Genomic DNA, 14,763 nt, shown 5'->3' on the forward strand with positions numbered 1-14,763 from the left:
GCCATGCTTTCATGGCAATCAAATTAGAATTTTTTTTTTTTTTGGGAATCCAAATACGATTGTTATTCGAAGGAAAGAGTAAAGTATTTTGCATGTTGGAATGAATAATTAAATAACACGTAATTAATTTCTGGTAAAGCCATTTTTATTGGAATATGAGAATCTCAAATATTGCTGCTTCTCATTTTCAATATACGGATAAGGTTTTTTGACTAAATCAATTCCGACATTGATTATTCCAATTATTTGTATTTTTTCAAGTTTCTTGCATCCACTTATTCAATGTTTTTATAATGCGAATGGCCTAATTGATAGTCACACTATTTATCTAATAAAAAATAATATTAAAAAAATTATAATTAAATATATAATTTAACTTATTTAATATTAAATAAGTTTGATTTGATGGTATATATATTTAAATATGATAAATAAAGTCTTAATTTAAATTTTCATAATAAATTTTTAGAAAAAAATCAGTTTTTATATTAATTAAATCAAACTTAGTTTTATATATGATTCAATTAGTTTAATTAATAGTTTATGATTCAACTAATTAATCTGATTTTTAAAATCATGTTTATTTTTAATCCAATTTAATTCGAAAAAAAGAGTACCAAAATATGTATGATAGAAATGAAATAAAAAAAGAACACACATTTTTGTAGAATTTCTTGTATCTTATTTTCTAAAACAACAAAAAAAAAAAAATTTAAATATTAAATGAAAAAGATTCAAAGTTCTGAAATTCTGAAATACAAGTCTTAGTTTTGAATTGTATCTTAGTGTTGAAAATTAACCAAATGGAGCCCTATTATATTTAGCAATGCAAAAGTCGTTTCAAACAAGTTTAGTTCTAAATTAAGGAAAAATACAAGAAAGAAACCCCTACCCTCATTGTCTTTGATTTTGAAATTTATAAAATAATAATAATAATAATTTAAAGAAAGGTAACAACAATACTTTCAGTGAGTTCTACTTGAATAATTAATCTGTACAAAATGGAGCCTATAGAAATCCCAAAATATATTTATCTCTAATTAGATAAATTCATACTATTTGTAAATGGCCAAATAACTATTCCCACCCAGAATTTGATAAAATGACATCTTTTTACTCTTTAAGTTTGAAAAAGCCAATTTCCTACCCAACTATTAAATTTGTTAAATTTTTTATAAAAATTATTGAAAAGATTTAAAAAAGAAAAAAAGGCCCATCTAACTAAGTATCATTGTGCTCTCAAAAGTTTGTTAAATAATTTTTATACTCACAATTTATATTAATTTTAATCAAAAATAGAAAAATTACAGTACAATTATACATAAAAATGTCAATGATATATAATTATATGTTTGAGATAGATTTTTTTTTTTTTCAATTTTAGGGGGTTTTAAAATTGTTAAAAAGTTTTGGAATGCTTTTCAAATTTTTATATTTCCATATGCTTCTCAAAAATTATAACTATACCCCAAAAGAAATTAATAGAATGCAACAAATTAGAAATGCAAATTTTATATTAAAATTGTTAGAACTATAAGTATATTTTTAAGATATGTAGGGTGAATAATGTACATTTGGTCTCTAGTAAGTTATAAAAAAGGCCAAAGGACTGTTTTCCACCTAAGTTTAGATACGTTATCAAAGTAATACTTATGGGGTTTGAAAAGTTAAAAGTATCACTTATCTGTTTAAAAACTCAGTTAGAATTAGAGATAAAACTGTTATTTAATAAAAAATTTAAAAAATTAAAATCTTGTTATGTTTGCCCCCTCAGTTTGAAAACTCACAATTCTCCCCATCTAAAGTTTGAAAAATCAATATTTTTTCCTTAGGGTTTGCAAATTGTCACCGGAGACGATCGGCTCTAGCCGTGTTGACTCTTTTTTCTAGCTTATCTCTTCCTACCGATCAAATCTCAAACACTAAAGAATCCGATTTTTTACAACGAAGACAAAATCGTCTTCGTTGGAGTGTTTTTATCTCTAAAGAAAATAACCATTAGAGGTCTCAAATAAAGACGATGTGTCTATCTGAGACCTTCGATGATCATCTTTGTCTCAGATAAAAATGAAATCGTTTTTGTCTGAGATGAAAACACTCTGTTGAAGATAATTTCATCTTTATTGGAGGAAATCGAGTTCTTCGATACTTAATATTTGATCAACAGAAAGAGATAAATCGGGAGAGAGAGTCAACACAGTCGGAAAAGGCGAACTCTGTTGTCTCTGGCAACGATTTGCAAACCCTAGGGGAGAAATGTTGATTTTTCAAACTTTGTATTGGAAAAATATGAATTTTCAAATTGAGAAGGATAAAGGAATAACACTTTAGTTTTTTTTTAATTTTTTTTGTTAAATAATAATTTTATTCTTAACCTTAATTGAAATTTTAAACGAATGAGTGAAACTTTTGGTTTTTTAAACTTTACAAGTGTGACTTTGAAAACACATTTAACTTAGGTGAAAAATAGACCTTTGGCCTATAAAAAATGATATTTATACTATGCACTGTGATATTTGGATAAAATAGATATAAATACCTTTTCATTATTAAAACTAAGATTTTAACAAATAAATAAGAAATTAGTTTTTTAAAACTTAATGGGTTGGAATTGTCATTGACTAAACCTTTATAGATTATAGTTTATAAAACGATGTCGGCCTCATAATTGTGATTTGGGCCTACATTATTACTACATTCACACGTCTTTGTAGTAGTAGTAGTTGTGTTTTGGTATTATATTCCTAGCGATCAAAATTCTAGTAGACAGCTTTGACTCTGAATCACATTTCTGAATTTGCTTCTAAAATTCAGCTTCATACTCAACCAGTCGACGAAGGTGATGGAACCTAAACAGTGAAAAAAACCCCTGTGACACTGTGACTCCTCCACAAATTTTTGCATCTTCCAAGCAAATTAAGCCACGCTTTCATTTTGGCATTTTCTCTTTGTCATTCGTCAACTCTTTAACCATGAAGCTAGTCTCGTACGTTTGATATTATTGATAAGTTCTCTTCCTTTTGTAGAGTTATGATTCTTCGAATTATAATTTATTTGACCAACCATGAACTATATTTATAAATATACAATGAATTCAATGATTCTTGCAGGTTAATCATGCAATTCATGTACTAAAAACATCGCTGTAGCAGCTGATCATATTATATATTGCTGTTGTGGTGTTGTCATTTTCCTGGAATTGACTTTCTCTAGAAGGAAGATGACGCTTGAGCTCACATAAGCGTTTGGAAGAAGAAATGCCATTTTCTCTGTGAAAATCCGAAACAACATCTCAATATCCTCGGTGGAGTATAAAATATATATTTTATGATAGAATATAATATATATTATAAAATATATTAAAAATTATTAATATGATAAATATTTTATATAATATAATACATATCATATAATATAATATATATTATCGATATAAATTAATATATTTTATAAGAGAAATAATGATACGATGAAAGTATATCGGATAAATTTTAGAATTTCAATTAATGTTATGATACTTTTCAAGATAAATATGTAAAAATATGAAATTTTTATTCTTTTATTATTATTATCAATAAAAAATTGTATCATATAATACAATATAAAAAATTAAATTTTTAATAAATAATACTATATATAATTCAAATACCATTACGTGCATACAAAAATATCTATACTCAATATTTTGTTAGGAGTAATTCGTTTTCAGATTTGTTCTATTCTAATTTTTCATTTACATTTTAAAGGAGATATTAATTCATATTCTCCACACAATCTTGTATGTTAAATGAGAATATATGCCTGCAATTAATTTTCTATCTTGCCTGTAATTAGATTCCAAGGAGGAGAAGCAGAATATGAACATGTACATGTCACAGAAGCACGTAAGAACATGGAGCATAAATGAGATCACGTTGGGAATCCTGATAATAATTAAAAATAATAAAAGTAAAGATGCATGTGATGAAATTAACAGACACTTATAGAGAAAAGATCCTTTGATTTTCTGCAAGAAAAGCGACCGGACCGGTTATATAGACGGTAAGAATCATGCAACAAAGTTAAGATTGGGGCAAAAATTGAATTGAATAATCCACGGGAACTCAACTTAATTAATTTATCTCTACATCTTACCAAACAAGAGCATCAAATCTCAACTGCAAGATCTTCTCATATGTAGTAGAATTATAAAAATAGTATAGTACATTTATGTCTAATTAATTTTATATTTACGGTCTAACTGAATATGATATAATTTATTCTCCTAATGCTATAATACTATGATTTTTTAAATTAAAATTTGATATAAAAAAGAAGTTTCTAGTATTAATTTGCTGAAAAAGGTTTTGAATACAAAAATGGATTAAATAAAATTTATCATCGGCAAAGACTCTTAAAGGTAATTTGAACGAAAAAAGAAAAAATTGTATGTGCAAGAAAATATAAGTTCAAATCTTCTTTGACGATATATTAATATTGAACTTTTGACTTAACATTACATATATCTACTGTTTCATACACAAATACATACACATACACAATATTATTGCTTTACAATAAGCTTTTCTTAGCCTATTTACAATAGCAACTTAGATAGATTGAAATAAGTAAAAATTGCAAGTGTCGGAATATATATTGACTTATAAGTGTGGAGATCGAAATCTATATTATACAAAACCAAATAGACTTGTATTAAGGTCTAATTCACACACACTTATATATCACTTATTTTACTCAATTTTATTAGATGTGAGATTCTCTTTCTTTTTATTTGAGTTTCCAATACCTCTACACAAGTATAACTATCATAAACCGTTAAACTTACCATTTGGTTCAATCAGTTCTCAACTAAGTGTGTTGTTATTTGTATTTAGAAACATTTAACGTATTAGACCTGTTATTTAACTTATACTTTGATACTATATGAGATTATATATTACACTTATAAGTATAGATATCATAACGTATATTATATACAATCAATTAATTTATATTAAAGTCTAATATATATATTTATATACTATTTATTTTACTCAATTTTTATTAAATGATAATTTCGGTCTAATAAGGCTGCTCTCTTGCCCCACCCCACTACTAAATTATTGACTTATTCAAAATTAACAGGGGAATAATACTTTTTCTAATATAATTAGTATTTATTTTAACTATACAAAACAAAAACTTTCCTCCTACTCGGTGTACAGATAATGTTATGTGTCATAATGTCCCATTTCAATTTTTTAAATCACCAATTGGGAAGTAGGTACCTCACCGCCCCTTCCAAGAACCACTCCAGTCAATTGAAACTCTTATTTTTTAAATGGGAAAAGGACTATATCCCACCAAAATTTTAGCGTAATTTCAAACTTATAGGTACGAGAGATAAAAAACTTAAACTCTCACCTATAGTTAAATTGTCATTCAAATTTTTAGTTAGAGACAAAGATAAAATCATTATTTTACCTATAAACTTTAAAACTTTAAATTTTATCATTTCCCCCCTCAAGGTTTTAAAAACTAATATTTTAACTCATCCTCAAAATTTGAAAATTTTAAATTTCATCCCTAAAGTTTGTTTCTTTCTTTAGCCACCATCGATGGCGGATGTTTTCCATCGATCTCCCATCTCAGGCTACAAAAGACGACGAAAAATGACTCTTTATCTTCCAAATCTGGATGATAAAACGTTGTTTAGATCTGAATGAACAGACAAAGGACGATGAAGCATCGTCCTTCAACATCTGGGTGGTGCGACGAAGAGATCTCTGTCTCTTCATTACACCACTGCTGTTGCACTAAGAGAAGGAGGAAGCCGAAGACAACGTTGAAAGATAAAGTTGAAAAGTGATGGTGAAACTACTATTTTTGAAAATTATGAGGGGTGACTGAGTTTGAAAAAATATGAAAACCCTAGGTTTGGGGGTAAAAATATTATTTTTTAAAATTTAAAAACTTCAAGTAAAGATGAAATATTAATTTCTCAAACTTTGGGGGAGGTAATAAACTTTATAATTTTTTTAATATAAACAGTAAAATAACTATTTTACCTATTTTTTAACAAAATAAAAATAAAAATTTCATTATAAATGAGAGTTTATATTTTTCATCTCTCATGAGTGTGAGTTTGGGATTCGGCTAAAATTTGAGTAAGGAATAGTCCTTTTCCCTTTTCTCATATCCAACTACACTTACAAATTTAACTATATATACAAGCTCTGCTCTTCTCCCTAATCATCACCACCCACGAACAAAATAACATTTATCCTCAAACTTTTGCATAACAACACAATACAACAATGGTGGCAACTGAAGTAGGTGGCGGCGGATTCAGAGATATGAGAAGTTTCGCCTTCCGTTTAATCACTGGCCGATGGTTCATGGTGTTTGCCTCTCTTCTAATCATGGCTGTCGCCGGTGCTACTTACATGTTTAGTCTTTACTCTGGTGATGTCAAAACATCTTTAGGCTATGATCAAACTACGCTCAATTTGTTGAGCTTCTTTAAAGACTTGGGTGGCAATGTTGGAGTCCTGTCAGGGCTTATCAATGAAGTAACGCCACCATGGGTGGTTCTATCCATCGGGGCTGTCATGAATTTCTTCGGGTATTTCATGATATGGCTCGCCGTCACCGGCCGCATTGCGAAGCCAAAACTGTGGCAGATGTGTCTTTACATATGCATCGGTGCAAATTCTCAATCTTTTGCCAACACTGGAGCTTTAGTTACTTGTGTGAAAAATTTCCCAGAAAGCCGAGGCAGTCTTTTGGGCCTTTTGAAAGGTTTTGTTGGTCTCAGTGGTGCCATTCTGACTCAGTTATACCATGCTCTCTATGGAGACAATTCAAAGGCTCTTATTTTGCTCATTGCGTGGCTTCCTGCTGCTGTTTCCTTCGTTTTTCTTCGAACAATTCGGATCATGAAGATCGTTCGCCAGGCGAACGAGCTGAAAATTTTCTACAAGATGCTCTATATTTCTCTTGCTCTTGCTGGGTTTCTCATGGTTATAATCATATTTCAAAACAAATTCAATTTTACCAGGCTTGAGTATGCCGTTGCTGCCTCACTTGTTGTTTTATTACTCTTCCTTCCTTTAGTGATTGTTGTCCCGGAAGAATTTGCTCTCTGGAAAAGCAAATTACAAGCCCTGCATAATCTTTCTCAGCTGAAAGTAGTGACTGAAAATCCACCAAATCCACCACCTGCTGTTGAATTACCACCAGTACAAGCACCATCCACCGCGGAGTCTCTTCCCCAATCCGCCGATGTTCCGGCAAGTTCAGAGGAAAAGTCAGTTTCTTGCACGGAGAACATCTTCAAGCCACCAAACAGAGGCGAAGACTACACCATTTTGCAGGCACTTTTCAGCATTGACATGCTGATTCTTTTCGTTGCTACAACCTGTGGAGTGGGCGGGACCTTAACGGCCATCGATAATTTGGGCCAAATTGGCGCTTCATTAGGCTATCCAGTTCGTAGCACCACCACATTTGTTTCATTAGTAAGCATATGGAATTATCTCGGACGAGTTGTAGCCGGTTTCGCCTCTGAAATCTTGTTAACCAAATACAAGATCCCTCGTCCATTATTGCTCACATTTGTGCTTCTCTTCTCCTGCATCGGCCATCTTTTAATCGCCTTTGGTGTTCCAAATTCACTCTATGTTGCCTCTGTCATAATCGGGTTCAGCTTCGGAGCACAATGGCCATTGATGTTTGCTATAATATCAGAAATTTTCGGCCTCAAGTACTACTCAACATTGTACAATTTCGGAGCCGTAGCCAGCCCGGTTGGTTCATATATTCTTAATGTCAAGGTAGCCGGTCATTTGTATGATAAAGAAGCCTCGAAGCAAATGGCGGCCTTGGGTATAACAAGACAGGATGGACAAGATTTGGCTTGCACAGGAGTGGAGTGTTACAAAATGGCCTTCATTATAATCACTGCGGCCACCTTGTTTGGGTGCCTTATTTCGGCCATTTTGGTTCTGAGAACCAAGAAATTTTATCAGGGCGATATCTACAAGAAGTTTAGAGAGCAAGCCAAAGCTGCCGAGACTGATATGGCCACCAATGGAAATGGTGTTATACCATTGAAAGATGTTGATGAATCAAAAACCACCAAAGCCACCACTGAGGCCACCGCGATGACCACCGGCCCTGACTAGAATCAGTTCAAATTAACTGATGGCTAGATTATGCATAATTAACTAACTTTTGACTCTGACCTTAATTACCAGGGTCTCCCTTGTATTATAAATTATGCTATTTTTATTTCTTTTTGCCTTTTTTTCTTGTTATTTGTAGAAGAAAATAAATCATTATGCAATGGATATATACTTTTTTTTAATTTTGTTTAAAACATAGAAAATATCAAACTAATTAACAACTATCTTCAATTCATTAAAAGAATAATTTGAGTAATAAATAAGAGAGATATTAAACTTGAAAGTATGTGTTCAAAAATGTGTTCTCGTAACAATTATTATAGTCTAAAATGCTTTTGTAAGAACTTGAAAACCCTAAAGTTGATATAGTCTAGAAATCTTGGAAAGGATAAAGACTTGAATGCTTGAGATAAATAGACAAAAGCCTCAGGCGAAGGTGAATCTCTAGTTGACAAAAAGTTTTATTTATAAGTTGAAGGTCTTAACATGAGATTGTAGAACCTGAGAGATAAGTTTTTTCGAGATGTTGCTCTTTTACACAAAAGAGATGGACTACAACAAACTCCCAAGTTGTAGGCGAAATGGTTCTCAAATTTTGGTAACAAATTCTACAACATAAATGTTGTGATAAAAGAGAGTTATCTTTATCATGGTCGATTATTACTATAATGAAAAACTCATCTAACTGTAGATTATTAAAATATTAAGACTTATTTATTTATTTATTTTCATATGAAATTGTATTTTTTTAGAAAATATTTTTAAAGAAGAACGTGCGAGCCCTACTAAGGATTAAAAAAAAAAAACCATTAAAAATATAACATCCCACCAATTTAAGGTGATCAACAGATGTGAGAACACGCAAAACATGTGATGTAATAAACATAGAAATTAAGACGCTTTCACTCTATTAGTAGACAAATTATGTCAAACCACGTTAATATCGTGTCTCTTTCCGTGTTGTATTTTTATAGTAGGCCAAAGCGCTATTTCACCCCGAAGTTCAGTTGCATTTTAAGTCTTATTTATGAGGTGTGAAAAATCTAAAATCTCATTTATTAATTAATTGAGATTAAAATTTTTCATTAAAAGTAAAGATGAAATTATTATTTTATTAATAATATTAAAAAAATAAAATTTATTACAGTTTCCTTGTTAAGTTTTAAAAACCAGTATTTTATTATTCTTAAAGTTTTTAAATTTTGAAAAGTCACATTTTTCTCTCTAAAATCTTAGAATTTTTTTCTTTTCCTTTAGCCATTATCTCCAATAATCTGGAAAGAATGACAACCAAGAGATCTGAAATCTTTTTGTCTTTGTCATCGGATTTCTTCATCTTCTTCCAGATTTCTTTTTATGTATTATCCAATGATTTAAGGTAGAGAGGAGAGGTCATCAACATCGAAAATGTGAAGAAAAAATTCTATAATTTGGGGGGAGGGGGGAATGTGATTTTTTAAAGTTAAAAAACTTTAGATAAGGATAAAATTGTTAATTTTTAAAAATTAAAAAAGAAAATATAACAAATTTTATATTTTTTTAATATTATTAGTAAAATAATATTTTTATTGTTACCCCTAACAGAAAATTTTAACGATAATTATATTATAATAACATTTTAAATTTTTTAAACTTTATAAATATGGTTTTGAAAACATACCTAAACTTAAGTGTGATATAATCCTTTGGCCTTTTATATTAATATTTTATTTTATTTTTCAAATTATCGCACTTTATATCCTTTCTTTAACACAATTGTTTTCATACGCTAGCTAAAGAAGCTTTAAACTCCCTGCAAAACCTTTTGTGCTGCAGCAGTCAAAGGTGAAACTACTTGACGTAGCCTACGCTAGAGTTGAACCAAGTCAGTTCGAGTTTAAGTTTGGCGCGAATTTAAACCGAGTCAGTTCTAATTTAAGTTTAGTTTGAACAAGTTTAAAATGAGTCAATCGTAATTGAATTCAAACTTGAGTTCGAGCTAATTATTAGATTTTTTAATTAAAAATTTTAATATAAAATGATATCGTTTTGATCAATATATATTAAAATGATGTCATTTTAATAATGAAAAATAAATTGAATCAAATTTGAACTCGATTTTTATGAGTTTGAACTCAAATTTGAATTTTATTATATATGAATCGAACTGAATTTGAGTTTAAATAAACTTAAATTTGATTCGATTTAAATCCAATCCTAAGGGTGCGTTTGGTTGGCGGTTTTTAAAATTACCTTGGTAATCTATATTTTATTCCCTTGTTTGGTTTGTCAGTAATAAAAGATTACAGTAATCTTCTATTACCAATGCTGACGTGGCAGGTAATATAGATGGTAATCTGATTACCACCTTCACCTTAGGTATTTAAAGATTACTGGGATAATCTTGAGTTTATTATAGAAAAATTATTATGTATTAATTTTTTAAGATCAAAATAAATTTATTTTTAATTAATATGACAAATAATATAAAAAATATTTAAAAATAATTATATTCAAGGACATTTAAGTAAAATAATTTACTAGTAATCTTTTATTACCTTTAACCAAACACAATAATTATTTATACCTATCAAATTTTATCAAACATAGTAATCATTTATACCCAGTAATCTTTTAAGTAATCTATCTTCAAAGTAATCTTTCTATTTTAGTAATCAAATATTACCCAAACCAAACGCCCCCTAAAGGTAAAAGATTAAATTTTCATGATAGACACAAAAGAACAAAAGATATTATGATATGATTTAGACATTTTTCTTCCTTTTGAAAATCGGGGTCATCTATCTTTCTCACTTTCCTTCATTTTCAAAAAAAAAACAAACAAAAGGAGCATTTAGCATGCAATTAATGTGGAGGAATTGGGCAGATGCTGTGGGGTGTTTATGCCCACCACTCGTTCTTTCTTCCAAGATTTTGGCCACCAGCCCACCACCAATAATGCAACACACCGCCAAAAAGAGCGAACCCACTCATTTACAGCCACATGCCATTTGATCATTCTTTCATCATCTTCACACTCTCAGCCCCACTGATTCATCGTCTTTTTTTATCATTTTCTTCTTTTTTCCAATTATAATTGACACGAAATATGCCGACTTATTATTGACTTGCTATTTCTGTGCAACATGCAGGGAGAATCATTAGGGCTTAGTTTGTGGTTTATTCTCACAAGATATAGGGTTTATATTCTCTCAAATACGTATTATTATTGTATTATATTGATAATTATATTTTTAATTAGGATTAATAAAAAGTGAAATGAGGCAATTGCCATTTTAGACATCAAATTTGATCTGAATGGAAAGAAGCAAGAGAAGTTTCTTGCGGATTTGGATTGTCTGGCAGCCACTCGAATTTTGATAACAGCAACCACGTGTTGCATCCATAAATTACACAGAAAAAACTGAACATAGCAGTTTTTCATTCTTGAAAAGACTGATGCTTGAGGATTTATGCTAGGAAGATGAACATGATACAGCCATCACTGTCTCCACTCTACGTGGGGAGAAGAAGCGTTTTTGAAAACGCTTCGTCTGTTTAGCTAATTTGCATGCCAACGCCAAATTTTAGGTACAAAACGGAGATTGATGATAAGATGATGGGTGGAATGATTGGTTCCCACTCTGAGACTAATTCTTCTGATAACCAAATTTGTTAAATGAAAAGTAGGAAATATCAGTTTTTTTTTTTTTTTAACTTTTTTTGTAAAACTTTTCTTTTCTATTTATATTTTTTTTTACCTTAATACCTTCTTGAGTACCAATGCCCCCATCAACTTTCACGCATTGCTACTATTTTCGATACCAAATTTTTTATAAACATATCATTTTTTGAATAAATTATTGAGTCTAATTAAACATAATAATAATAGGTCATATCAGGTTTTAACAAATTGAATCCAACACAATTTACCTTATTTAAAAGTTGGGTTGACCTACAAAAATGTCAAAACTTACGACACAATCCAAGATACTTTAAATAAACCATGTCTTTGTGAGCTTTTACCCCGGTAGATTGGCAAATTTTATTTTTAAGACTTACCAGAAATCTTACAGGAATAATTTGATAGGACCCAGATGAAGTGGGCTGAGGCTTTTAAGTTACCAGGGCCGATGGTCCATTTTGATTATCACCAATTTTTGAGTCTCAAGCGTCTTAAAATTTGTATGTGGAATGAGTATTATTCTACTCTTGATACAATGATAATACTTTATCAATCAAAGATATGTTGGTGTTACTTGTGTATTAATTATTTTAATACATGATGATGATATGATTAGCAACTTACAACCGTTGCTATTTTGTGAGAATTATTTTGAAAATACAGAATATTTTACATACAATACTAGTAAGTTTTATTTTGTATAAACTAAATAATTCAATTAATCCCAAATTCGTAGGATTTATATATAAAATATAAAATATGAATTAAATACTTTAGAGTTATAAAAATACCTAAATCGTTATACAATTTAAATCCATAAAATTGTTGAGATTATCTTTTAACGTGACTTGATCTTTTGCTCTAGAAACCTTCATAAATGACAACTTTCAATAGGTCAAGTTATATTATATTAGGTTTCGGAATGAAAACTTAATCAATATATAGTAAGGTAATTGACCCTCTCCCATCAAAGATTCAATAAATCTCAAGACTCACATTAATATAGTTTACTCATATTATAACTTTTAAGTGTATTAGATTTATTTGTATTAATCACTCAAACTCATCTGTAAATTGTCATTAGAGTATTTAATTATCTTATTTTATTAAACCAAAATCATACTACATCAAAAAATTTCTAACCTATTATACTGTAATGTTGTAATAATATTTGGTACATGCTTTATGATATCACCAAAACATAAAGTTGTGACCCTGGTCAATGGGCATTTATAAATTGTTAACCATTTTACACACATCCTAAAACTTTTGTAAGTTTCTCATTTTTCTCCTTTTCTCATGTGTTATTGATCTATAATAAAAGTTAAAGTGATGAAAATTTTATGCTTTTATTTGGAATGTAACATTATTCTTCTTACACAAATAATTTATATCTTTTTTATTGCATCAAATATACTAATATACTATTTTATTGTTTTTTATAATATTAGATTTGTTTATATAAATTTAACAAGTTTACATCGTAATAGTCAAATATTTTATATTTAGATAGATACGTGACCAAATGATTAATTTTTAATTGTATCTTTGATCAAATAATAATTTCTAGTTTTAAAAGTAAAATAAATCCCTATCCCTTTCACTATTTTTCTCTCTCTTAATTTTTTCTTTTCCCTTCTCCTTCTGCCATTTATCTCTCACCTCATTTTTCTTATCTTGCTCTTGGGAAAAGCCTCAACAAGCTTTCCCAAGCTTAGATCAAGCCTTTATCAGTTCAAGCCTTTCCTAGCATTGATTAGGTCAAACCAATTTCTATCGTCCGATCTATTAACATGTATATTCATGAGACATCATTTGACCTTTAGGTAGTTAGTTATAAACAACAAGAAGACTTGCAAATACGGTTTTGTAGAGGCTTCCAAAGTCTCTATTGATTGTCGTTAGGTGTGATACCTCTAGATTAAAGGCACCATACATAAATTTAACAAATTATAGTTTAGTTATTCTTATTTTAGATTTAAAAGCATAATAAATATGAGATTGACAAAGTGAAAATGAGTGGTGGGATAATAAATTAAATTAAATTAAATTAAATAAAACTGATGATAAGAACAAAGAAGATCTTTAAGTCTCTGAAAGTTACATGACTAATTTATTATGCACCACATGAACATATTCCATCCTTAAAAGGAGGGAATTTGCCAAAATTATTCACAACAATTTTCAATGCTATCTATAACCATAGCCATCACCTACCTCTACACTTCTGCATTATATCAAAGTCACCGCAACATCTAATATGGAGTGTTGATCAACCCAAAAGTTATAGTCATGCTTTGAAATTTCTAGCATCAAGTTATCTAGTCTTATAGTAAATCTCATTTATGTTGACTTAATCCAATATTTCAACATTAACGTAGGGAAATGTTAGTGTTAAGTGGCATTTCTACCTTTCCACATAACACGTTCCATTATAATTTTTTTTTTTATGTACATCCGGATAGGCTGCAAAGTTTTACACTTTGGCCCTTGATAATACCACGTCGAGGTAACAAGATTCAAACCTATGACCCTTTATACCCAAAACAAATGTGTTAACAAAACTGTGGTACGCCTTATCTCAACACACCCCCATTCCCACCCACCTACTCATTGGAGTGGATTTTTTATTTATATATATATGTATAGTAATTTAAAGACTAGCAGTTATACTTATCAAAGGCATGTTAGAGAAAATAGAATAATCAGTTGCATAATAATAGTTGGGAGACAAATAATTTAGAAAAAAATAACAAAATGCTTCCATCTTAACATGACATCACATTTGATACACATCCTCAATTTCAACATAAGTCAACAACATCTTATCTTAAACAGCAAAATTCAACAATTATGTTGTGGGACCTGATCTGCCAAATCAGCCACCTGGAAGTAAGAAGCCTGATTGATAAAAATGAGCCATTTTGCACACGA

The 14,763-nt window shown here is 29.7% G+C and overlaps 1 protein-coding gene across 1 annotated transcript; it reads left to right on the forward strand.

The window, feature by feature from the left end:
* The first annotated feature begins 6,171 nt into the window (after positions 1-6,171).
* Positions 6,172-8,286, forward strand: LOC123208811 (protein NUCLEAR FUSION DEFECTIVE 4-like). The gene has a single exon (XM_044626379.1). The coding sequence runs from the start codon at positions 6,297-6,299 to the stop codon at positions 8,163-8,165; it is 1,869 nt and encodes a 622-aa protein (XP_044482314.1). The 5' UTR covers positions 6,172-6,296; the 3' UTR covers positions 8,166-8,286.
* Positions 8,287-14,763: the final 6,477 nt, after the last annotated feature.

Source organism: Mangifera indica, chromosome 1, assembly GCF_011075055.1.
Source record: "Mangifera indica cultivar Alphonso chromosome 1, CATAS_Mindica_2.1, whole genome shotgun sequence".
NCBI lineage: Eukaryota > Viridiplantae > Streptophyta > Magnoliopsida > Sapindales > Anacardiaceae > Mangifera > Mangifera indica.

What these genes read in the sequence shown, in the direction of transcription:
- LOC123208811 (XM_044626379.1), top strand. Translation starts at nt 6,297, where the DNA reads ATGGTGGCAACTGAAGTAGGTGGCGGCGGATTCAGAGATATGAGAAGT.